The sequence below is a fragment of the Fusarium flagelliforme genome (genome assembly GCF_020744385.1).
Source record: "Fusarium flagelliforme strain FIESC 12 MPI-CAGE-AA-0113 chromosome Unknown B0J16scaffold_8, whole genome shotgun sequence".
Classification (NCBI taxonomy): domain Eukaryota; kingdom Fungi; phylum Ascomycota; class Sordariomycetes; order Hypocreales; family Nectriaceae; genus Fusarium; species Fusarium flagelliforme.
Window position 1 is genome coordinate 2,090,936 of NW_025763510.1, and position 24,438 is coordinate 2,115,373.

Below are 24,438 nucleotides of genomic sequence, written 5' to 3' on the forward strand. Positions count from 1 at the left end.
TTCCTCTAAACTCGGAGGTAGATTGGTCGTTCCAGGGCCGATGTGTCTGTCGGATCCCCCTGTGCCTTTCTTATAGGCATGAGTTCGAACCGTCCAACTTCCGCATCCATTTGCGCAACGCAACGCAACGCACAGTGTAAGTACATATCACCAAGTCAACCCCTTTTTTAATATCTTTCTAGCGACTGGGCGAATGGTACGAGTCTGAGGTGGCAGTGTTTCCCCCCGGCCCTGGGCCCAAGGCCCAAGAGCCCGACCCCTGAACTGCGCGGTGCTGGAGTTCTCCCTCCGCCGACCTCTCCCGTCTTTGCTTAGGATGCAGAGATACCAGCTTCCGAGCGTGAACGAGAAGAAGAGCGTCAAAGGCGTGAGGAAGAACTCCTCACCAACTCACCACCATCATGGCGGGCGCGCCTCCAACACGACGCGCAAGCAACACACCTTAGCCATGGCTCTGCAATTACACCACGATCCGTCAAGCCAAACAGTTACAGTGCTGAATATCCGCGGCATATCTATTGAGTGATCCTTACCATTCGTGGAAGACAGAGGAAGCGAGGAGGACTTTTGTGCCTTGGGGAAAGCTTATATCAGGGCAGCAGATGGGTCACAGAAGAATCGTCCTCTAAGGCTTAGAGTACCGAAATAAAGTAGCCTAAGTGCTACTCTAAGCTGGCATAAAGTAACGAAATTATTTCGTCTCTTATGTTCTCAGCAGCCAAGCGCAGCGGAGTCATGGTGTTTAAGCCTGAAGAGGTTTCACTACAAACCTTGACTCGAACGTCAATCACTCAGTAACTCCATCTCCAAAGCACCCATCCAACAAACCCAAGCCCGGTGATCCAATGCCCAGCCGCTTTATACCTAAGCTCATCACCTCCATTCATCCAAACAACTAGCCCATCGCCAATCCTAACAACCGACAAGATAGCTGAGAAAGTCGTTACAGCGCTCTCGTTTCCCTGACATTGAAGCGCTATCAACGTTGCGCCATAGGAGATCTCACGTAGGCCTTTGAAGTACATGAGCGGCGATACAAAGCCGGGTGCAGTGGTTGTTTTGCCAGGTTCGAGAAGAAGACCGACATGGCTGTACTCTGCTCGTGGTGAATAGAGAGCCATTATACCGCGGCCAACGCATGCGGCGCCGAGGATGTGGGCAGGTATTGATGAGAAGGTTGTCATTTTTGAGGCAGTGTGTAGGTGGATTGAGACGGTGGTCTAGCGAGATGTTGGATAGTCGGGGTTCTAAGTTGAGATGTCAGACATGGACGCGAAGGATCGAGGGATTATGGAGTCTGCTTACATATGAGGGTCACTAGGTCAACGACACTACTAGGAATTAGCAATGCTCTCCTCTAAGATCGAGGAGCATATATGGTCTAAATAGTGATCTAAAATGGCCAAACCATTTCGTCTCTTATCGCGGCGGCCAAGGTTTCTGACGCCTTGATGCGACACTCACATCGATACCACGGTGCGGCAGACAAGAGCTGCATCCTCACTGCAGAGTAAATATGAATCCGAGCGCTCAAATTTTCGAAATTTCTATTGTAGTTCGTTGAAGTCCTCGCTACCGTGACTTTCGTTTTTGACTCGACCCGATAAATTTCGCCTCTCCCATTCGTTTATTGGTATCACAAAGGCTTACTCCAACCTCAAACCCAAAGCTGCTTTCCATATCTCTACTCGGTGGGCATCATCCACAATCCATCGCCCAGGTAATGTGCGTCCTCAATTACGGGCCCCTTGCCCTTGGCCTTGACTTCCTTCGTTCCTGCGACAAGCGTTCCTACGGCACATGCCTCTTCCTTGCCCTCGGCTATGACAACCACAGGCTCGCCCTTGACCAGCTCTCTGCTCCATCGGAAATCATCTTCCATCTTCTGGTCCATCTCCTTGCCCTCCTGCACACCCTCGGGTGAGCCATCGGCTGGTAGTCTGCCACCGGGTGAGGTGAGTCCAGGGGCCATAAGGGTAGCGCCGGAGAGGACGAAGCGGATAGCACCGCGGTCGATGCGAATGCTAGGGAAGGCTTGAGGGAAGCGGTGGACGAGGCGCAGGTGAGGAATGAGGATGCCTGTGAGGTCCTGTTGGTAGAAGATGGGTGTTGAGTCGAGGACGTAGAGGGTGTTGCGGTCGGTAAGCTTCATGCTGGAGAGGGAAGCCTTCTTGGGCATGATCTCGTCGATGTAGGGGTTGAGGAGGGGGTATGTGTCGAGGAGGTTCTGGCGAAGATTTCGCTGGACGGACGACTTAAGCTTTTGCTTGGGTGAAGGCTGGATTCTGCGATGAGGTTAGCTACGAGCTTGAGAGGTTTGATCGCGGGGCATGTACTCTTTCTTGAACATAATTGCGGGTTAACGACCGTGCCGGAGAGAACAGAGAATGGTTGATGCAAAGAAAATGTCTGAAGCGCTGATGAACGGAATATATAGATGGTAGATTAAGTCTCGTCGAAACTATGTAGGGTCGGGTCTTGGTGGGGTGGGCAGTTGGAGCTGGGAAAAGTCAAGTCGACGAGTGCCCCGCGGCATCGGACGTGGCGGGGTAAATCTCGAGATGCAATAAGGGAGGTAGACCAGTTCTACTTGGCGATGGCATTCAATTACGACACAATAGAGCAGCATATAAAATGGATTTACAAGATAGATTTAGCAGTGGAAATTTATGATCCTGTTATTATCTTGCGCCTTCGCTATTGCGGGCGAATCCTGTTCCCATTCGTAATCGTTATCGTACATTAAACCTTTAACTTATTGCCCCATCATTAAGAATGGAGGGGTCGTCTAAATGCCAGTACCATTTATCCCTTGACGACGTGTGAGACAGTTCCGTCATCCTTGAGGTGGACGTTGAGTCGGTCCTCCTTGAAGTCCTTTGTGACCATCATTCCGGGCTCGATAATGCGCGTCTCCTGGGGGAGATCTCGCTTGGCAAACACCTATGTCGCGACACATTAGCATCATGCTTCTACGCGGGAAGCATGGGGTGTGCAAGGTGGAAGCTTACCGTCTCGGTGGAAGACTCCTCATCGGAAAGCTTCTTGCCGACGAGCTTGTTCGTCCACTCCTCGGCCTTGTCGCCAGAAGTTGAGTTGATACCAGGAACGACGAGAGGCATGATGTGTGGTTTTGTAGGTTTCTTTTACGTGGTGGTTTGTGAAGTTAAATCGGTAGAGTTCAGTGTAGTTATAGAACAAGAGGGAGAGGTTTCAAGGTCTGATTGCTTGCTTTTATACATAAAGCTTGTTGTATTACCACGAGGAGAAAGCAGGAAGCTCAAGCCCAAAAGTTGATGACGTAGACTCACATGGTCATTCCCCAGATTCCTTTCGATTGGCTGCTCAACAAACGTACGAAGCATGACGTGCGTGTAAAATAGAAGGAGGGGTTTGGCATTTTGTTCATTCAGATCTCGGATATTTTTTGATCGAACACCTCTTGGTTGTACGGGTCTTTGGCTATGATGTGTCTTGGCATGAGGTTTATGGTTTAATGCTTCGCTGTCAACCTCAGGTACAGGGCACTGACCACTACGCCCCTGAACATCACCATACTCTGCACTGTAGAAAGAATAGGTGGTCACCTCTACTCGGCTTGTTCCGATGGGACAGCGTGACAATTGAATATTATCGGAGAGTATCATGATTGACGTTGACGCGCGACTGGGCAGGCCAAGCCTTTTATTATCGAGATAGAGGCGTTGAGAGGCTTCGGGAAGCGCGACAGGGACCCATTTCAGCTTGCGCATCTCAATGGACCCAGCCCAGCCCATGAATGTAAGCAGAGGCAGTGTAAGCATGAAATTTCTGACCGCCAATACAAGGTTAATCTTTTCCCTACAACAATCATTCTTCTTGGTCAATGCTTGGACGTATTTTGTTAGGGCGGTCGTCTGATGTTTTCTCCCAGGAAACAACCAGACTCCAAATTGACCAGTTCAGTCTGAAACAATCGAGAAATGAAACCAATTGTTGTCAATGTCTATCATTCTCCTTCACCCCACAACCGTCGTCACACCAGCCGTAAACCCTTGTCGTTTATTGGCCGTTGCACCGCCATGTTCGTTAGATGCGAACGAACTGGAAATCCGCCATTTCAGCCACTTGAATCAGCGCTTGCGGGCTTCTTTGTGCTTACTGTACTCATGCGCAAGGGTTCATACTCAGGTTTCAGTTAGAAAGTAGAATAGAATGCCATAGTAACTTGTCACTACGGCTAGGTGAACTCATACAGGCACACTGGTGCTCTTGTACCAAGAACTGTACAGTACTGTAGATATGTCTTATGTTGGCATCTACAGCCTCTCTTTGTCTTGCATGCCCAGCCCAGCCAGTCCTATTCATGGCTAGTGGATTTCTTTCTACAACAGAGGATGGATGTTCGTTCCCACTGCATGCCTGCACCATCAGCACAGCAAAGCATCAGCATCAGCCATCATTATGGGCTTGCGGCTGGCCTTCAGCTGCACGTGTCTATCAACCACCAATATGTATACTCAGTATTAGACGTTACCTACCTTCATGTCAAATACATCACCAGCAGTACTTAACACAGCCCTAACATCCTCGAACAACGCCAATCTCCAATCCCCAATGCAATTCAACCCTACCCACCAAGGACCCTCAATCTCTTCTCACCCTCTAACCCCTTTCTGGTTTAGTCCATTGTGGCTCATAAGGATCCGTCTCCTCATCTCCCCTTTTTTTAGCACAAGCACGCTGTAAGATCCCCATAATAATAATAACAGTGCAGTGCCGTACTGTAACGCTCTCTTCCCAGGCCCAGTAAGCAACGCAAAAGCCCAGCCCCAAAGCAAAGGCCGCCTCACCTCCCCTGGCTCCTGCCTCTGACTTACGAGCCCGTCTGCTTTTTTCTTCCAAGGTTCAGCCCAATAGAACGGACGGATAATCCCTTCCCATTCGCTTTGCTTCGTTTCGCTTTCTTTCCTCCTCTTCCTTGATTCTTCTCTTTCTCCATCCCCATCAACCACCAGAACAACCTCCCCTTTTTAGGATTGAGCGTGCGTGTCTTGGACCGTATTCCTTACCGACAACACACTTAAAAGAGCTTGCTGGGCATTCTCTCGACCGCCACCTTACCCCGTCGAAAAAACAACAAAACCGTTTACCTCCAATATGCGATTCTCAACCGCCGTTCTCTTCGCTGGCAACGCCCTCGCTGCCGTCCAGCAAGAGTGTCTCACAAACCACAACGAGGACCTCGCCGCCTTTGCTGACTGTGCCAACAAGGGTGCTCTCTCTTTCTGCCTCTCCAAGCTCAAGGAGACCGACGAGGCTGCCCTCAAAACCTGCTACAGCTCTGCCGGCTGCTCCGACGAGGATGCCGCCCGTGAGGCTCACTACACAATCGAGCGATGCTCCGAACTCGCCAAGGCCGGCGAGCTGAAGAAGCGCTATAACGCCGCTGTCATGCCGACCCTGATGCCCGAGGCCGCTGGCATCACTGATGCTCCCAAGCCTACCGGTGAGCTCAAGAAGCGTGCCGATACTTCGAGAGGAGAGGCCTGCTTCGAAACCTTCAGCAAGTCGACCAGCCAGTGCGACCTTGAGACCGTTTCGGATAAGACTCAGACTGCCACCTGCTACAGCACCGAGATCAAGACCAGCACTTGCAAGAGCTCTGTTATCTGCACACTCGACGCTGCTGCCGAGGACATTTGCATGACCAAGAGGGAGATGGACACCGCCGGTATCATCATCGCCATCGTTTTTGCCGCCTCAGCCGCTTCCATGCTCGGTTACCTCACCTTCATGTGCTGCCGTGACCGCAAGGAGCAGAAGCGCCTTGTCGCCAAGGCCGAAGCTGTTTCTCTCGCCCGTGCCGCCACAAAGAAGCAGCGCGCTGCTCAGCGCCAGCCTCTCGTGCGCAACGCTTCTGGTCAGTCCGCCCCCGGTGGCGGCAACCCCTTCCAGGACCGAATCTAGGCGGAACGGTCCCGTCGGGGGAGGGCCTTGGGAACAAGGCAGCTGCAGCCAGTATTCGAGGAGGGTCCATATCCAAACTGAACTCTTCTTATATACGACAGCGGGCTGCCTTGGTTCCGGCACTCTATATCTTTATAATGCCTGTGTGATTGCCAGCGCGGGGAAAACATCCGAGGCTTGGAAAACCCTCAGAGCCATGGATAACGTCTTTTTTTGATACCTTGATATCAGGCCCGGGGGAACAAACCTTACATGACATGTTTGAGTATTTCGGAGCAATGGGAAAGGATAAAGTCTGCTACTTTACTTTGGAGTGCGAATGTATCTATTTTATCTACCTTATGAATGGGGACGGAGCTAGACGTTGAATTAAAGTATTACGTGTACTTCCATTATGCTCCCTCTGGTTGTTCACATGTTGCCCATTTTGCAACGGTCCCACGCGGCACGTAACTTACACATAAAGCCAAGAATTGTAACGGGTGGACAGACGTGTTTCTCGGGCGACGAGTTCAGAGACGCCTTTAAGTTGATCTGCCAATCACGGTCGTCGCAGCGTTTACTCCCAATCGCTTGTTCATTGCAGACACCTTCGCATGTAATTGGTAATTCCATACCTCTCATACATTCACAGCGAAATCACATACAGTACAATAGCCCACACCGGAGCAAATGCTTATTATCTGGTACTCGAACAAGATTCTTTCATTTGAGATCAGCGGTCATTTCACGCCACTCGTCTTTCCCAATCCTTTCCTTGCGCACTGCCTCATCGGGCAGCACATTATCGTACGTGGGTATCCATGTTAGATCTTCCAACAATCCTCTCAGAATCTGTAAGCGACATGCCTCCTCCATAAAGTGCGAGATTTCAAGGCTTCCTCAAGATGGACCAACTCTGCTTCACGTATGAGATGCACGCATGAGCTTAAGGTAGACTAATAGGCCACTGAACTTTTTCCCTGAAGGTCTAGTGGGCCGATGTGGGATACGATCGACGAACCTCTTGTGTGCATGGAGGGAGTACTCATGTCACTTCCAATTGCACCAAGTGGACTGCTGCCACGCACCAGATCTCTGATAGACAAAGAGTCGCCGCTAGTTCGTTGACTTGCCCTGCCCCTCTGGGGTTTGTCCTACAGTCCCCCACGAAGTGTTGCTTGGCCCATCAAAGGACTCCCGATCTCACCTGGAGCACCAACGGATCTATGTCGTCCAACAAACCCATCGTTCAGATCAGGTTCCCATCGAACAGTATGTTTGCTTGGGCCTGCTGCATCACGTCGTATATCGAACGTGCCACCTCCGTTGATCGGGTTCCCCTCCGTCTCACAAAGGTTCAACAAATCGAGTTCTGAGATGCTGTGGTCGCCTGACATCGCATCAATTCTCGACTTGAGTGTTGCAATGTCAATGTAACCTTCTGAGTCTCCCGAGCTGGCCAATTCCTTGCAAGCCTGGCAGAGCATCGCGCGAACGGTTACATACCTAGGCTGCGCAGGAGCTCGAATAGAGCTCATAGCAGAGATCGGGGATGTCATACCAAAGCCAGGAGGCACACTCGGTGCACCCCACCCAGGGTTGTTAAACCCAGGAGGAGGCAAAGGATGTCCGCCAACAGCAGGTGGGCCCCAAGGGTTGTGCGCCAGAGGAAAGGCCGAAGGTAAGAAAGGGCTTGTGGTGAAGTCGCCGCGCGGTCCTGGAGGCTGATTTCGTAAGCTACCCGGATTAATCTCAGCTGTAAGAGGTTCGTCATCTTCAAGAAGAGCTCGACTACCTAGGTGCGCAGTCTCGTCTTCTTGGTCGTCAGATGTGCGACTTTGGCTGAGGCTCCCAGGTCGTCCAATGGGTGCTGGTCGTCCTATGGGTTGTGATGGAGTCGGGGGCGCGTCGAACTGCAGTGAACTCCCGCGGTGATGCGTAGGTGGGGGGAGATCTGTCGGCAATGGGAATCCGCCCATGTCGAATTGATCAACAGGCTGTGAGAACCCTGGGGGCATGGGAACAGGGAATCCGCGAGGTGGTCCATTGATACCAGGAGGGGGCATCATAGCACCCGGGCTGTGTCGGAAACCTGAAAAGATGGCCTCGTGAGGCATACGGTTCCCAAAACCTGGTGGTGGTGGATGATGGTGAGCCAATCCAGGGGGTGGTTGCATGCCCATCGGGGGCATCTGGAAGGGAGATTGTCCGTGCATCCTTGGTTGTCCACTTGTGGGCGAAACAGAATAAGAATGCTGCGTACTTGCACTTCCATGGCGCTGGCCAATTGGCCCAGGACTCATACGGGGTGTCATTGAGTGAGGTGAGGGGTCTTGACTTGTACTTGAAGTTGTGGCCGACTGCGATGGCACATCTTGCTGTTGAGACGTTGTTCGGGGTCGGATCGGGGTTGGTGCCTTGGATAACACGGGGGTTGCGACTGGTATCTTGGGAGACGCATAACTTGCCGGGTTTGAAGTATGCTGTGGTAGAGCGGTAGGTACCGGAGGCTGTGAGCCACGCTTCGGGATCTGGATAGGTTGCGATGGGTGACTTGCCGCTTTTTGAGCAGCCGCCTTCTCCTCTCTCAACTTCTCCTTGGCCTCTCGAGCGGCTTGGGCATCCTTTTGAGCCTTGGCGGCACGGGCTTCCTTATCCCTCTTGTCGCGCTCTTGCTTATCCTTGCGTTCTTGAGCTTCGCGCTCTTTCTGCTCTCGAGCCTCCTTGTCTCTTTGTCGCTGTTCCTCTTTGAGCTTCTTCTCCTTCTCCTTAGCTTCTCGAGCTTTGCGTTCTTGTTCGGCTTGTTTTTCGCGTTGCTCGTGGAGTCGTCGTTGTCGCTCTGCCTCTTTTCGTAGGCGTGCCTCTTCCTCGGCCTTCTTCTGAGCTTCTTTCTGCTTTCGTTTCTCTTCGGCCCTGGCTTTCTGTTCAGCAACTCGTTGCCTTTCAGCTTCTAATCGTGCAGCATCTGCCGCAGCCTTCTCGGCTTCTTTCCGCGCTTTCTCCTCGGCCAATGCTTGCTTCTTTTGAGCAGCCTTGTCCTTCTTCTTCTGTGCGTCCTTGGCTTTCTTAGCTTTCTTGAGTTCAGACTCTCGGTCCTCTGCCTCGATTTCTTCCAGTAGCCTTTGTTGACGTTCCTTGGCGACCTTCTCCTTGTAGGCGGAGAGAACCCGTTGTTCGAACATGCGAGCGGCGAATATCTGGAACATGCGACGGCCTTCTTCCATTCGTTGCTCCTCTGTCATTTGGTCCTGGCAGCAACACTCAGTATGGGACTGGGATGGCATCACAGACGGGTTTGAGTATACCTCTTCCTCTTCATACTCCTCGTCCTGGCTATCGTCATAATCTTCTTCCTCGTCCTCTTCTTCGTCGTACTCATCTTCTTCAGGAGGAGGGGGTGGATTATGAGGGTTGGAGTATGAGCCATTAGGGTGACCGTAGCCTCGTGAAAAGTGTTCGCGAGCGTCTTCCTCTCTTGCCATCCGACGTTCTGCAAGCTGTTCCATCATTTCGATAAAACGCTTACCGTCGTTTTTAAGAAGGTCATCCGCCACGGTGAGAATACCACCTAAGTCCATGTTACCATATCTGCGGAGAAGTGATTCTAGGAGCTGCGTACCCTTGACTTGCAGGCTGTTGCCAAACGTCAAGAAATCGGCGACGTCTCGCTCGTGTGAGGTTTGGAATTCTTCGGGAGGTTCGTCGTCGCTATAATCGTCGTCCTCCACTTCGTCTTCACTATAGACCTCTTCCAGCTCCTCTTCGTCTTCGTCGTCGCCCACATGTTCTACTATCCGGCCTCGGGAGGGGGGTCGGTTGGTATAGCTCGATGGTAATCCTCGTCGTAGAGCGAAATCGCGGGCAGATGGTAGCATCGGTGGTCCCTCACCCTGGTTTGCGAATTGTTCAAGCTCCAGGTAGTAGGCGTCGTAAAGGCCCTCTAGTTCTTCCTCAATCGCAGTCCGCTTTCGTCCACACACAGTGCAGCTGCAAGTGTGCTTCTGTTGTTCCTTCATCTTCTTGAGAACAGCGTCTTTCTCCACCTTGACCAAGGATTTCCGCTCATCTTCACCCAGCCCGAGCCAAAATGCTTTTATGCGTTCGCGCTCTTCTTGGTTACTCGTACTCCATATCTTGTCGCGCGACATGCCAGCGCCTTGCGATAGATTGGGATGCGGTTCAGGTTCGAGGGCTTCTGGAATTGGCGATGTGGGGTCGGCATTTGTTCCCTTCTTCTTCTTCTTTCGGTTCTTCTTAGATCTAGAATCCGAAAGCGGGTGACCGTTCGTAGGAGGCCCTGTAAATTCGCTTTCCAGGATGTACTCAAGCTCATCGTCGCTTTCGACTTCTTCGTGGTCAGCGGGGCCACGGCCTGACATAGAGCCTACACCAGCACCATGGCTAGACGCATTGTCGTTGTGTCCATTCACTGCTTGCTGGGCAGCGGCTTTCGCAGCGGCCTTTTGTCTACGCTTCTGTTTCTTGCGGTTGATGGCAGGAGCAGGTCCATTGTCGACGTTAGAAACGTCTAGTGGGGGGTCGCTTGGTTTGGCAGTTGTGGGGGTCGAAGGCAACGAAGACTCAGAGGGGGTTCCCTTTGGCACAGTAATGAACTTTGAACCATCCTTGTTGGTGTATTTAGATGTGTTTCGTGGCGATACCGGGGTTTGGGCAGCCGGTCTTTGGTTGTTGGCCGGCATCGTAGGTTACGGAAGTAGGGCAGTCGAGGGCATTAAGCTGTTGTGCGCGACACGTGGCTGTCGACGGGAGGACGCTGTGGAAGGAGAAGGTTTCTGCAATACGCGAGTGCGTGTCAGCTTTAAAGCGGCAGGAGCTGCGCGTCTCGAGAGGGTGAAGTCGTGGTGGTTAGGCGGCTGCGGGAACGAACGTTGCGGGTGGAGGGTCTGGGGGCGGCTCAAAATGAGGCACTCACAGTCGGAGCAGCAGCCAAGATCAGGGTTAGACTAAGTCAGCGATGACGCCTGCGGGGAAGAGCACAATGAATGCAAATGTACGATAACTATACAAGGCTCTTCTGAATATTCCAGACCCAATATATACCGAGCCAATTTGTTGCAGTGGCTTTGTTTGGTGTTTGCTTGAGGCTTCAATGCTCAAGGCTCAAGCAGAGGATGGAAGTCACTATTTGGTGGAGTTGCATAGCACATGTACTTTCTCATGCAGCCGAACAAGCCCAGCGACACTGTGATGGATATGGTTACTGGTCAGGCACGCATCTGGTTATACCCCACTATTTCCTACAGGTAGCCTGGCGCGGCCTGGTGTGATCGTGCACGTGATGCTGAGATCTGGCGATTTGGTGGAAGCGGAAAGTGGAGTGGGGGTGCAAACAGATCCAATACGGTACCTTGATGTCAAACGTCACTTGCTTTCCTACCCGTCTGTCTGGGGGCTACCCTGAACCTGGGGTTGCAAGAGATGACATACAATTTTTATCGAGCGTTCAATTCACAAGACCCTATTCTATCCTTCGTACAGAGAATTAATTCAATTCATTTATTGTACGGCCTTATGTACATAATTGATGAATCAATCCAACAACAATGATTCTTTTGTTCTTGTCAATTCACAACAACCGCTTCCCTTCGAGAATCTTCCATGCTACAGCAAACCACAGTAATCGGCTTACAGTTGTAGAGCAATAAAGTCAATCATCGGTCACCAAGCCCGGAACCCTATACCCATGGCCCCCGTTTGCAACGCTTGCAAACGACTTCAAGCCCCTTGAGACACATTTGCTGACATGGGCAACGGGGCTGAATTAGGATCTTCGCATCTGATACTGATGTGCAGAACAAACTTGACCGGCAGCATGACGAAGCATTATTTAGCACCACCATAGCTGCCGACGCTGTACAACGTTCAACATGACAAGTGCAAAAACGCAAAAAAAGTCGTTAGAGACAGATTCATTGACTCGACTCTATCTCTAGCTCTCATGTTATGTGGAACAAGACCGCAGCATTCTTTCTTTCATCTCGTCAGGCAGACTCATGGGTGTGACAGGACGCCAGATTGAGATGCCGCCGTGCTGCCCCCTTGTCAATGCATGTCGCAAACGACGGAGGACAGCATCTACGGCAGAGGACAAATGTTTCGGCTCTTTAACCAAACATGGGCAAAAGAGTCTCAGATGCTGAGATGTCCCGTACAAAGGCCGTTTGGGGTACCACTCAGACGTAGCAGGGCGATCGGGAGAGGAAAGGAGTGCGATCTCTGCCAACCATGTGGAATGGAACATTCAATATGCAAGTGAGACTATACCTAATCACTCATTGACTATTGAGGTGCTGACAGCTGTATGTGTGCATACTTTCATGGGACGAAGGATCATGGCATAAATCCCTTGAACGCCACGGCCTCGTAGGGCAGAGTTAGGCATGGCTTATTGTCACATCGGTCATGAAGTCTTGCATCGTTGTTACATACATGTAAGCGCAAGGTAAACTAAGACGGATTGATGCGATAATCGGCAATGCCCGAAGCGTAGTGTATGCTGTCATCAGTCACCGAAGCGGGTAGCAAATGAAGTTTTCAGAGAAGAGGATACTGATCCTTGAGAACATACGTTTGTTTGCAAAAATTGTCAGCAATGGAGTCAGTCGGCGTTTGTCAGGACTCCGAGATCCAACAGCACGTCAGTTTAGCGCGAGGGAGCCAAGGGAACGGAGCAATACTGAACGGGATCATCCGTACGGAGAAGTTAATGTTTATGATGCTCTTGGTAAACGCGGATGAAATATCCAGACACGAACTGCAACTGCTAGGATTCTATTCTAGGGGACCTTTGAAATGATGCACTGCTCGACAGCAGCTAATGAGCGTTCAGTACCGACTGGTAGTTCATCCTAGCCCCTGGTCTGGTTCCTGTTTTTAGCTTACCGGCGGGCGGGAGTGGGCTAGCCTGCACAGCCTCAAATGACGGCGGCCATGATGGGACTTGAATCAATGGACAGAAATTCTCAGAACTGACGAGAGAACCAAACGGAGGCCAAGAACGATGTGAATAATCCTCCGATTAAAGGCAAGGGGCCTTTTGCTGTGGATGTGGATCTGTTGATATGCTTGTCTGAATCTGGAGTTTGTCGTCATTGTCGTATTGAAGGCTACATTAGCCCTGTCTATCATTGTCGAAACAAAACAACGATACCGAGCTTATTTGTTGGACAAGACTGCTGAAGACATCCATCATTAACAGCCCCCTGACAGTTGACAGTTGCTGAAGGATTGAGCTGAGTACATAGGGATAGGACGGTTCCGCAACGCCACTTTCCACAGTTACCTAATTGAATGCTAAAATTCGACGGCGCTTGACAAGTCTCGAATTGATCAGTCCTGTAATTTATTTTGCTGTAGCTGTAGAAACTGTTAGCGATGGCTGGCCCGCGTATCAAAACCTTCGCGGGTTTCTGTCCAGTGAGCTGGTTCCCAGCGGAGAAAGTGTCAGACTTAACCGAGCGGCCTTGGTGCAAATTACTTGTTTTGGATATACCGGGCGTCTAGTGGACGCTCCGCCACAGGGGGCTTGCTTCTAACGTCTTCAGTGAACTGATGTGCAGTGTGGTGCATCAACCAAGCATGTGCCCAAGGCTATGCCAATGCTCATGAATGGAGTTGTTATTCTGTTCACTTCCAATTGAAGTCATCGAGTGACTTTTATCCACGTTACGTAGCAGAGAAATCATCAGAGATCCGTTGTAACCATCCATACTGTCGGTACATTTCATGTATCTACCTTGATCCATGTCATGTCCATCCATGAACAGCTTATGTTCCGCCCTGTGTCATCAAGTACAGCACAGCAAAGCAAAGCAACACCAACTCAGGTAATAAACCCACCTGTAGCATTATCTATAGTGTAATAGCTGGAGCACAGCACCCTTCAGGGCTGTCGCTATCGTCTCATGCTCGGGCAGCTAAGATGGTCCCCCCGGACCCGTTTTCTATGCCTCCACCCTTTTTGTCAGTCTAGGGGAGCCGAGAGCCAGAGTGAGTGAGTCTCCGTTTATGGCTCTCTCCACTCAACTATCACCGATGCCACCACCACCGTCACTGCCGTAAACAAGACTGTTCCAACAATAGAAGGAGGCTGCCTCTCTAGCTTCGATCTATAACTAAAAACGCATAGAGATATCTTTAGTTGACTTTTTCAAGATCTGCCCATTATCTATTCCCATTCCTTAAGAAACAAACTTGGCCAGTCCTCCAACATTTTTTTTTCAGCCCAGCCCAATCCGCCTCAGCTCAAATCCTGGTCTGAGACTGAGACTAAAGCGACGAGCCGGACAAAAAAACACAGCATCAACCATTTCACATCGTCCTTTACCGTCCTATCATATCAACCCGGGAAGCCTACTATTTACGTGCTTTTACCTGATCCGTTACCCTTCAACTCGTATCCAATCTCTCATCAAACCTCCATCTTATTCTTTTCTCTTCTTTACCTGTCTAGGGAATATTACCCTAACCTACCCTACCTTACCATCCATATCATCATCCCATACCATTGGAGTCTTGGGACGTTCCCTCTTGGTCCTCCGTCCCACCGCCATTAAAAACGCCCTGCTCGCACTACAACCCGACCCCAGCCCGAACTACTCAACCGTATTGTACCGTGCCGTGCTCCGTATTTACGTACTGCTTGGCCTGGCCTGTCCTGGCCTTTGCTTTCTCCTCGCTCCACGTCCCATCCGCGCGCTCACTCCGAACGTCCCTTGTTGCTCACCCATCCAACGATCCTCTTACCAAAAAGTCCGTTCGAAAAAAATAAGGGGTCCTGAATCTCGTTGACGACACTTTCCTCGCCGAACCGAATTTCCAATTACCTTCATCGTTTCTCTCCCGCATTCAATCAATTCCCGCTGGCCTAGCTTAGCTTGTTTTTGTTCTTATCACCGCGACGACGCCCTCTTGATCGCTGTAGCTCGCTGCATTTCCATCCATCTTCAATCGACGACGAAAACGAATACCCGACGCATTACCCAGATCTGGGGCCCGTAGTAGACTCCAGATCCGACGATATTTCCCATTGTTTTCGAAACGACACGCTGTTTCGAGCCTATATAATTGATTCATCATGAGCGCAAATCCAAGCAACGTTATCCGCAGGTATGTGCTATTGTCGCGCTGCCCAGCCCTGCATCGACATGACTACCACCACTCCGAAATCTATATCTCTTTTTGTCCTGCCAATCCCGACATCTCCTGAAACCTGTATTGGGACAATCGCTGACGAAGAATTACAGGAAGTTGGTCATTATTGGTGATGGTGCCTGCGGCAAGACCAGTTTGTTGAGCGTATTTACGCTAGGTTACTTTCCAACAGTGAGCTCCCCCAACCTTTGCTTCGTCATCACTTACTAACTATGTCATAGCATTATGTGAGTCTCGGTCGAATCTGTTATGCGACGACGAATACTAACTGCAAATAAGATCCCTACAGTCTTTGAGAACTATGTGACAGATTGCAGAGTAGATGGCAAGTCCGTCCAACTTGCTTTATGGGATACTGCCGGCCAGGAAGACTACGAGCGATTACGACCTCTCGCATACTCGAAAGCCCATGTCATTCTGATAGGATTCTCCGTCGACACTCCAGATTCCCTCGACAACGTTAAGCACAAGGTATGAGTCCCGCGGCGCTTAGTGAAGGTAGTTCAAGGCTGACATGTTGCTCGCATAGTGGATTGAGGAAGCTCAACGATTGTGCACTGGTGTTCCTATCATTCTTGTTGGTCTGAAGAAGGATCTTCGAGAAGACCCCGTTGCGATTGAGGAAATGCGCAAGAAGTCGTTGCGATTCGTCTCCGAGCATGACGGCGAGTCTATCGCACGAGAAATTGGCGCAAAGCGATATCTGGAATGCTCCAGTTTGAGCGGCGAGGGTGTTGACGATGTTTTCGAGGCAGCTACTCGTGCTGCTCTGCTGACATTCGAAAAGGGTGAGGGTGGTGGCTGCTGTGTGGTCCTGTAAGACCATGCGCACTCCGATACACATGCGAACTCGGCATCTGGATCACAAGGATGTGACCATACCTGCCCGCATCGAAATGCTGACGACGAAACGGCGCCGGTTGATCTCAAAGCGATCGATCACCCATTCGCCCCCGGCTATACTACCTATCAACATATGTTCCCATTTCTGGAGACAATTGGAGGAATTTTGGACACCAGGGAATCAAACAGGATATAGAGGACTTATTGCTCGGCGCTCCAGGAGGAGGACTTTTCTTATATTTTAACATGCTGTCTTGTCATCAGACAGACAGACCGGGAATGTGGCCAAGGGACATCCAAAACTCATAGCCACGGCGTTTCGGCCCAACCATTCCATCTACATCACCCCGGCCACACCTATCGAATGCCGGCATCTTTACCATTGCTTTTACCTCCAGGCGTTCCCCGTTCAAAAGACAAGAAAAATATGAATAAGAATATTGGCTACTTGGACTCTTCTCCAAGACAAACAAAACGCCGACCCTGTTCATCTTGTCTTCAGCCTGCGCCCGCGTTCCCCTTTCCTTTTTGATCCTGAATTACGTCCCGACTGTTTTGACTTGTGATTTTTTTTTTTCCGATCTGACAATTTTAATATCTGGCTAGCGGATTGCGAAGCGAAAATGCTCCTATATACATGGCATCCCAGGAGGATATAAAATACGGAGGCGGCTGGAGGTGTGTAGGCAGAGGGAGGTCTGACATTTTGCATAATTTTAGTTCAAGCGAGTTAGGATATGCATTTTCGCTCTCTGTATCATCTAATAATTGGGACACAGCATAGAGCTGGCTGGTTTGGTCGAGTGCAATTGGGGATGAGAGTGATTCAATGGCATACTGGAGACAAGGGAGATTGGTGCTATCGTATCGTTGGAAGAGTTGACAAGTTAATGAGAGTGATGACGATCTTGAGCTTGAATGTTGATTCGAATGCTTCACTGAGTTCACCACCGACTCTTCGTTGTGAGCCGAACGCACATTAATTTGTTGTAGCGTTTAACAATTGTCTATTATACATACAGTACACTTTTTTGACCCTCATACCATTTCTTGAATTCGTACATTAACCACACAGGCCCGTTTAATCGGTGTGCCTCTTCCAGTCGTGGTTCCACGCATTCTTAGCGGGGAAGTCTGTTTGGTATCGTGCGTATTCAATCGGTATCGCATCAGTGCCCCAGACACCCTTCTTCTCCATAGCCACTCGGTACAGGTAACCCTCGTCTCTGTTTCCAGGCCCAACGGTCTTGCGCAGCTCTTCGCAGGCATTGTACATGCCGCTGTAGATACGGTGACGCTCACGCTCGGTCGCTTGGTTCTGCTGTCGACGGAACAGCTGCCATGCTCGGTGGATCGTCCAGTGACGGAGGTATCGGAGACGGGCCATACGCAGGGGTGGAGGCGCAGGAGAGAACATGTTCTGGCGGAGTGTGCGGATGCGGTAGAAGTTTTCGGATTTGGCCTGCACATGCTTCTTGCGGGGAACTGCCGCTGCGGGCTTCTTCGCGGCGGGCTTGGGAGGTGTGCGGGCGAGCATGTTTGTCGTCGTGGAGAAGAGACGAGTTGTGGGCGCAGTGGGAGCAGCTTGACGGCTGAAAAGCCCGCGGAGAGAAAACATCGAAGCCATTGTAGGGTATATCGCGGCGACTGAAGCAAAGGTCGGGAGGGTCGTGGGGTACGTTCGAACAGGAGCCAATTCGTTTCTTGGCCGGTGCCGATACAATTTTAGTACAGGAAACAGTCAAGTTCCTAGAACGAGTACCAGATTGATCGAGGTCGTGCCAATTGGTCGAACGCTAGCTGGTGCAAGCAAAAACTAGAGTGGAATCTCAAGGGTTCGGTCGGTGCTCTCAAGATGATCACGGGCCAGGATTTCCCGAGGGAGTCGAGTTCGATTGTGTCGGCACTGGTGGGCTCTCGAGTTCCGCCAAACGAAATCTGAAATTCGGGTTGAGGGGGTCGCTATCGAATCGTGCTTGGCTATAGAAGTTGTGAATGTCCTGAGGAAATTGTTAGCTCAATTGTTCCGAGCGGATTAAATATGATCCGTGAGACAAGTCTACAACGACAAGCGATTGGGACGGGCTTCAAACAACCCAAAGCCAGACAAAAACAACAATAACCATGACTGTAGTAGGTGCTAATGAAAATGGAGAATCAAACAATATATAAAAACAATGCAAGTGGCACTCCGAGATGACCATCCTGGTTGCCATTCGATCACTTACCTCAGTATCAGGCGTAGGTATATAAATCAAGAGATCAAGGTCTCCTGACTTCAACATATTCAAAGCCGCTGCTCGTTCTTTCGACTCCCAGCGCATTGAAAGTTCAGAAAGACTGGTACCCGTGGCATTGACCATAAGCTCTTCCAGAGCATGATGCTCACCGTTTCCAGAACGTCGACGTGGGAGCAAGTTCATAAGCCAACCAAGCTCCAGTACAATAGGACAGGTTTTGAACTTGAACTGCAGATTTGAAGTCGGCCATACACCTTCTGATCGGTTCGAAAGGTCCTTCCAGAGTTCCCAGACTTTCGTGTAACCCTCAGCGGATCGTATCTTGGCAGGATCGGGGCCCTGGGGCTCGGGCTGTTGATCTGGATCTGATAATGCATGTAGCTCTCGCAATTCGCCGATGAACAGTCTCATCACGTCACCGAGCATAGCCTTGAACCGGAGATCATACACGCTTTCATGTCGAGGAACCTGGCCCATGTACTCGAGATCTCCGATGGTGACACATCCAGCGGCTCCCATGAAAGTGTGAAGGCCGGTTCCCATGTCATAACGAAGTTTGAAAATATAGGTACCAGGTCTATGCCGCAAATAATATCTTGAATTTTGTACGGCATAGGGTTTATAAACCCCTATCCTCACGCTGGTACTCTCCATGGAATTCAACCATAGTTGATATGGTGTCCTCTTGAAGAAAACGTCTGGCCCGGTGACGGGAAACCGGCCAATGTGGTCCTGTATGAGCGTTTGTCGGGTTCGACGGCATTCCGCGACGTGTGCGAAGTTTCTGTTTTGGATCTCTCGCTCCTCGGCTGTCATCATAGCCATGCGCTGCGGACGAGCGCGGTCCAAGATTTCGTTTTCCTGTGCCAGACGGCGGAGGCGACGCATCTCACTTTGTTGCTCGGGAACATAGTACCGACTCCTGTCGGACCTGGCTTCTTGTTGCCAATCTTGATTGGAGCTCTGCACTCTATTAAAGTATTTGCGGAACTCGCACTCGGAAGAATCTTGACACACTTTGCAAAACGTCCGTTGAGCTGTGTTGGAACTGCTAGGTTGACCGGAGGTGCTCATCTTGCTAACAGAAGAGCTCCTAGAATATCTAAACCAGTGTCAGTATTGATATTGCGGTAACGTTTGGTAGCAAATGGATTGGTGTCACGATTTGGGCGACGATGCTTGGGTGGAAAGAATGGACAAGTTCAGAAAAGACGGGAGAATATTGAAACTGTCAAAAACAAAGATTCAATTATGCATTAAACTCTAGTGGAGTCCCAGCTTATACATGCTTTCCGCAAGTAAAGATAACGTCTGATATGAAATTGCTGTTCGCTTAGTTGTATACAGTAGAGTTATACTTTCGAGCATTCATTGTAAGTGACATCGGAAATGTCCGGCATCCTAAAGATGCGCGAAAACCGGAGATCGAAGAAGGACAGGTTTCAGGGAAGGATGAACCCAATATGCATCATCAGTTGAAGGAGCTTAGGTACCTGTTTGTGTTGGAGTCGATGCCGTTGAAGGAAGGCGGGAATGGATCGCTGTCAAGGCCATTTCTCGCGACCCATGTTGAAAACGGCACGAGAATTTAAAGATATTCTCTCTTAAGGATGGTCGATTCAAGAAGATAAAATACAATGGACACATAGAGGAGCCTGTGATGCGAGGGAGGTCGCTCAAAGAGAGTGTTGGAAAAAGGCCCTGGACAGGGTCATCAAAAGGCGATAGTCTCCGCCTGAAGAACAACACAAATTATCTCCTTTAATCTAGTGATTGAAAGAATAGAAGGGAAAGCTTTGCAAAGCTTCGTAGAGTAAACGAAAGGTAAATGTGCGCGCATTGAATAGCTGGAGTCGTCAACTTTATTCACACAATGCAATGTACTGAATCACTTTTAAGATGAATGCTTTCATTTCACTCCCGGACTGCCAGACCACTGCCAGCCTTTCCATCCCACCACTTTTCGTCTTGTCCATACCAAACATTCTCGTCATCCCTCCTCCACCTACCTACCCATAGGTCATACCCAAACCCAACCATTTGTCTCTCCCTTAGGCTTCCAGCAAACACACCATCCCCATCACCAAGTTGTTGCCTCCACCAGATCACCCGTCGTCCATTCCCTCCTCGGCTACTATGCAGCATCACATTGGAAGCAATCAGTTTGTCCGAGAGAGGGAAGGCAAAATGGATGGCAGCAAACAGAAGCGTTCCAGCGAGACCAAGTCCTCGGACTTGGGGCTGGACGCAAATACACCCCAAAGTTTGATCCCTACAAGCAGTGAGGAACAGACTTGGAACGATTCTGAGCTGAAGGATGTGCCCCTTAAGGATGAAGAGGAAGTCCCAGACAGTGATGATGAGGCTGTGTTTGTTGGGCAGCAGATGGTCGATGAGGCAGCAGACTTCTCAGCTGTATCTCAGGCTTCACGTACACGCCAGCGTAGGCCTCTGTTCAAGATCAACTCGTCAAAGTCAGAAGACTTCCACTTTGACGACAACGATGTGGATGATGTCTCCGACGAGGACCCCGAGCAGGCCTATTACGAAGCAACCAAACAGTACAACCGTCGCCATCAAATCTTGACTGACTACAATATCCCAATCGGTCCCTTTGAGTCAGAAGAATACAACTCGCCTCCCCGTGCGTCCCTCTTTCGGATGCTTCCAGGCGTACAGTCTGCGCAGCAAGCCCTTCGAGCATCCACTCGTGCCGTTGAGAACGGCGTCGGCACTGTGGCTGAAGGTGTCGAGGCCGCAATGACTCAAGTTCAGGAGTCATTGGCGGCCTGGCCTGGGGGTCTTAACGGCGGTCTTCTTGACTCCATCAGCGAGTTTGTGGCTGAGGGTATGCGATCGCTGCCGCCTTCCGATGCCATCGTTCGTCCACAAGGAAGACAAACATCCAATTGAGAAGCATGCGGCAAGAGAAAGGCCAGTGAACTCGACGGAAACACTGTTCCCGGTCGATCTACAGAAAGAAGAAACATTGCGCAGCCAAGGGTAAAGCCACGGCAGAGCTAGAGCTCTGGTGCCACTTCTATACCATTTGGACTACCATCTTGCTCTTTAGGGACTGTCGTCAGGAGCGCACGCTGACAACACGATAAGGATTTGCCGATATAGCTTGGAATTGGGTTGATGGAACTTTGCATTTAGGGAATGATACCCTGTATTATTATATCAGAAGCATGTTATGGGCGTTAAAGAAGTTTAAGAGAAAGAAGTCCAGAATAGAATTGGCACAAAGGTATTGGAGGCACTACGTGAAGCATGGAAGGTCACCAGAAGAACAATGATCTCGATACTGGGCTAGTATAGACAAACTTTCATTTTACGAAACTACTATTATCATGTCATCTCAATCATCAAATGTTAACTCCAAGACCTTTGCTATGCTGTTTCACCCGTTAAGCCATCCCTTAATGTTCATGTGTTACATTATTGAGATCCCTGAACTCGCCGCGCAGACTCTCGATACCCTCCTTCTTAACCTCTTCCACAAGCTTAGCAACCTCAGGAGCAATAACGTTCTCATCAAAACCGAAATATTTGTATGCATCCTTTCCAGGTAGAGACTTGCCGAATGTCGACATGGAGTAACCGGCGTCAGCGTATCTCTCCCAACCATTGACGGCATAGGCTTCAATAACGACGCGGGGAGCATTCGAACGGTATTGGAGAACTTGGCGCTTATACTCAATGGGCTGGGAGTTGAAGAGGCGTTGGCAAGGGAAGGACACGACACGGGCCTTGATACCGAACTTCTCCTTAAGGATATCGCGGGTCTTGACAGCGAACACCATCTCAGCGCCGACACCAATGAGGGTGACGTTTGCGTTCTCTTCCTCGATGAAGACATAGGCACCCTTTTGGGCACCTTCGCGACTCGAGTACTGAGGATATTGTTCGAGGTTCTGTCGGGAGAGTGAGATGATGGAGGGAGTATCCTTGGCCTCGAGGGCAGTAATGAAGGCGCCGGCCGTCTCTTCGGTGTCGCAGGGTCGGATGTAAAGGATGTTGGGCATAGAGCGGTAGAGGGCAGCAAGAGCGATAGGTTGATGAGTAGGACCGTCTTCACCAGTACCAATCGAGTCGTGGGTGGCGATGTGGATGGCTTGAAGGTTCTGAAGAGCGCCCATGCGGACACCAGGGGCGGCGTAGATGTAAAACATGAAGAAGCTGGAGGTGACGGGGAGGATGGTGCCCTTGCCGTAGGCGGCGAGACCGTTCGAGATGGAAGCCATGGCGTGTTCGCGGATTCCCCAGTGTATGTAGCGACCGGAGTAGTCGCCATTGATGCCACAAGTGGTCTTGAGATCGGGCTGTGACTGTGTTAGCAATGACGACTTCTGACCTTACAGATAATACTTACATGTTGGAAGTCAACCTTATCCTTCCAGATCATGTTCACAGAGGGTGATAGATCAGCTGTGCCAACCATGAAATTCTTGATCTTAGCAGCCAGAGGGTTGCAGACAATACCCGCAGACTTTCGGGAAGGTGTGGGAGTAGTAGGCAAATCCTCCTTGGCAGGAATGATGCTTCGCCAGTCTTCGGTAAAGCGACCCTCAATGCGCTTGATGAACTCCTCGTGTAGCTCAGGGTGCTCTTTGCCGTAGGCGCCGACAAGACTCTTCCAATCTTCAACGAGACGATCACCGCGGGTCTTGCGGTCACGGAAGAAGTTGTAGACCTCATCAGAGACGACGTAGTGTTTCTCAGGATCCATGCCGAACCTCTCCTTAACGGCCTTGACACCTTCGGGACTGAAGGCAGCACCGTGGGCCTTAGCGTCGCCAGCGACCTTGCTGCCAACGCCGATAATGGTGTGGATGTTGATGAATGTGGGCTTGTCTATGCTCGCCTTGGCTTTAAGAAGAGCCTTGACGATACCCTCAACATCGTAGCAACCGTCCTCGACCTCAATAACGTCCCAGCCACAAGCGCGCATCTTAGCGTTGACGTCCTCGGTGTTGCAGAGATCGACGCTACCGTCACATGTAATCTGGTTGTTATCGTACATGACCACAAGGTTGTTGAGCTTCCAGTGGCCAGCAAGTTGAATGGCTTCAAGAGCCACACCTTCTTGCAAACAGGCGTCACCGATCATGCAATAGGTCATGTTGTTGATGAGGTCGTAGCCAGGCTTGTTGTAAGTGGCAGCGAGGTTCTTGGTAGCCATGGCAAGGCCAACAGCATTGGCAATGCCCTGGCCCAGAGGACCAGTCGTGACTTCGATTCCTTCATGCTCGATTTCAGGATGTCCAGGTGCCAATGAGTCGTTATTGGAGGAGTGATACGACTTGAGGTGGTCAAAGGTCATGGCCTTGTAGCCGGTGAGATGAAGGAATGTATACTGGAAAAGACAGGTATGGCCGTTGGAGAGGACGAAACGATCGCGGTTGAAGTAGTCTGGGTCGTTGGGAGAGTACTGCATAACGTATTTCCAGAGTGCGAGGCCAATGGCCGCCATTCCCATAGCACCTCTAGAAAGCAGTTAGTACTTCATATACTCTCATGTCTGGACAGAGCAAGACTTACCCGGGATGTCCACCAGAGAATTGCTGGCAAAGGTCGGCAATCAAGCAACGAAACTGTCGCAGAGCGAGGTCAATCGTCTCGGCATCGTCGTTCTTGATCAACTTGACAACGTTGGAGAGAGCCGCTGGCTCCTGTGTCACTGGGGAGATTGCACTGGGCGCCATTTTGAACTCGAGTTTGTGGTGTTCTTAGACAGAGAGATGATGAGTCGAGTGAGACCGACATCGACAGCGTTGCTCGAGATATAGGCATTTCTAAAAAGCATCTTTTGCGCGTGATCTTTCTCATAATGGATGTTGATGATGTTCTGCTGCGACCCTCTGGGAGTCCCAACACGGTAAGGGAAAGCGCCGTGGGGTTCTGGGTAATCGCCATTGAAACGTCGGTTGGATTTGTCTGGGGAATTCGATGGTCTTGGTGTCTCGCTGCAAGGCTTCTGTATTTGGAAGTTGGAGGCATCGAGCTACGGCTTTGCCTGTTGAGGTTAGAGTCGAGATCCATAGCGAGCGCTTAGAACTGCCATTGGAAAGACACAAGAGGGAATGATCGAGGTGCCACTCTGTGGGGAAAGCTTAGATCCGCAGATGTTACTCCTTGTGTCGGCAGATGAATTGGGATTAATGATAGATGGGAAGAAAGGCCATGCCTTTTGTGTAACTGAAAAGTGACCAAAATAACGCAGGCAATTGAGTCGCTAGAAGTTGTA

At 50.5% G+C, this 24,438-nt stretch overlaps 11 protein-coding genes across 11 annotated transcripts; 4 read left to right on the top strand and 7 right to left on the bottom strand.

Annotated features, from left to right (window-relative positions):
• Positions 1-762: 762 nt before the first annotated feature.
• B0J16DRAFT_197581 (uncharacterized protein) lies at positions 763-1,463 on the bottom strand. The gene is made up of 2 exons (XM_046122903.1): positions 1,306-1,463; positions 763-1,247 (listed from the first exon to the last, which is right to left on the bottom strand). Exon 2 carries the CDS (start codon positions 1,182-1,184, stop codon positions 792-794), a length of 393 nt encoding a protein of 130 aa, XP_045978130.1. The 5' UTR covers positions 1,185-1,247; positions 1,306-1,463; the 3' UTR covers positions 763-791.
• On the bottom strand, positions 1,464-2,612 carry B0J16DRAFT_197580 (uncharacterized protein). Its single transcript, XM_046122902.1, has 2 exons — positions 2,337-2,612; positions 1,464-2,285 (listed from the first exon to the last, which is right to left on the bottom strand). The coding sequence occupies exons 1-2, from the start codon at positions 2,348-2,350 to the stop codon at positions 1,685-1,687; spliced, it is 615 nt and encodes a 204-aa protein (XP_045978131.1). The 5' UTR covers positions 2,351-2,612; the 3' UTR covers positions 1,464-1,684.
• A 193-nt stretch (positions 2,613-2,805) lies between these two features.
• Positions 2,806-3,122, bottom strand: B0J16DRAFT_389678 (uncharacterized protein; the record flags this gene model as incomplete). The annotated part of the gene is made up of 2 exons (XM_046131825.1): positions 2,806-2,943; positions 3,012-3,122. 2 exons carry the CDS (start codon positions 3,120-3,122, stop codon positions 2,806-2,808), a joined length of 249 nt encoding a protein of 82 aa, XP_045978132.1.
• Positions 3,123-4,933: 1,811 nt separating this feature from the next.
• Positions 4,934-6,146, top strand: B0J16DRAFT_197610 (uncharacterized protein). The gene has a single exon (XM_046122904.1). The coding sequence runs from the start codon at positions 5,140-5,142 to the stop codon at positions 5,947-5,949; it is 810 nt and encodes a 269-aa protein (XP_045978133.1). The 5' UTR covers positions 4,934-5,139; the 3' UTR covers positions 5,950-6,146.
• On the top strand, positions 6,147-7,075 carry B0J16DRAFT_197615 (uncharacterized protein). The gene has a single exon (XM_046122905.1). It carries the CDS (start codon positions 6,344-6,346, stop codon positions 6,860-6,862), a length of 519 nt encoding a protein of 172 aa, XP_045978134.1. The 5' UTR covers positions 6,147-6,343; the 3' UTR covers positions 6,863-7,075.
• Positions 7,076-7,085: 10 nt separating this feature from the next.
• B0J16DRAFT_325288 (salt tolerance down-regulator-domain-containing protein) lies at positions 7,086-10,631 on the bottom strand (the record flags this gene model as incomplete). Its single annotated transcript, XM_046125876.1, has 1 exon — positions 7,086-10,631. The coding sequence occupies one exon, from the start codon at positions 10,629-10,631 to the stop codon at positions 7,086-7,088; it is 3,546 nt and encodes a 1,181-aa protein (XP_045978135.1).
• A 4,397-nt stretch (positions 10,632-15,028) lies between these two features.
• B0J16DRAFT_325289 (P-loop containing nucleoside triphosphate hydrolase protein) lies at positions 15,029-15,925 on the top strand (the record flags this gene model as incomplete). Its single annotated transcript, XM_046125877.1, has 5 exons — positions 15,029-15,060; positions 15,198-15,276; positions 15,327-15,332; positions 15,385-15,576; positions 15,635-15,925. The coding sequence occupies 5 exons, from the start codon at positions 15,029-15,031 to the stop codon at positions 15,923-15,925; spliced, it is 600 nt and encodes a 199-aa protein (XP_045978136.1).
• A 1,002-nt stretch (positions 15,926-16,927) lies between these two features.
• On the bottom strand, positions 16,928-17,926 carry B0J16DRAFT_350907 (uncharacterized protein). The gene has a single exon (XM_046129108.1). It carries the CDS (start codon positions 17,573-17,575, stop codon positions 17,030-17,032), a length of 546 nt encoding a protein of 181 aa, XP_045978137.1. The 5' UTR covers positions 17,576-17,926; the 3' UTR covers positions 16,928-17,029.
• On the bottom strand, positions 17,808-19,262 carry B0J16DRAFT_325291 (uncharacterized protein; the record flags this gene model as incomplete). The annotated part of the gene is made up of 2 exons (XM_046125878.1): positions 17,808-17,948; positions 18,177-19,262. 2 exons carry the CDS (start codon positions 19,260-19,262, stop codon positions 17,808-17,810), a joined length of 1,227 nt encoding a protein of 408 aa, XP_045978138.1.
• A 1,113-nt stretch (positions 19,263-20,375) lies between these two features.
• Positions 20,376-21,101, top strand: B0J16DRAFT_389684 (uncharacterized protein; the record flags this gene model as incomplete). Its single annotated transcript, XM_046131826.1, has 1 exon — positions 20,376-21,101. The coding sequence occupies one exon, from the start codon at positions 20,376-20,378 to the stop codon at positions 21,099-21,101; it is 726 nt and encodes a 241-aa protein (XP_045978139.1).
• A 399-nt stretch (positions 21,102-21,500) lies between these two features.
• B0J16DRAFT_197687 (Transketolase, thiamine diphosphate binding domain-containing protein) lies at positions 21,501-24,118 on the bottom strand. The gene is made up of 3 exons (XM_046122906.1): positions 23,733-24,118; positions 22,564-23,677; positions 21,501-22,513 (listed from the first exon to the last, which is right to left on the bottom strand). The coding sequence occupies exons 1-3, from the start codon at positions 23,894-23,896 to the stop codon at positions 21,611-21,613; spliced, it is 2,181 nt and encodes a 726-aa protein (XP_045978140.1). The 5' UTR covers positions 23,897-24,118; the 3' UTR covers positions 21,501-21,610.
• Between the last annotated feature and the right edge of the window lie 320 nt (positions 24,119-24,438).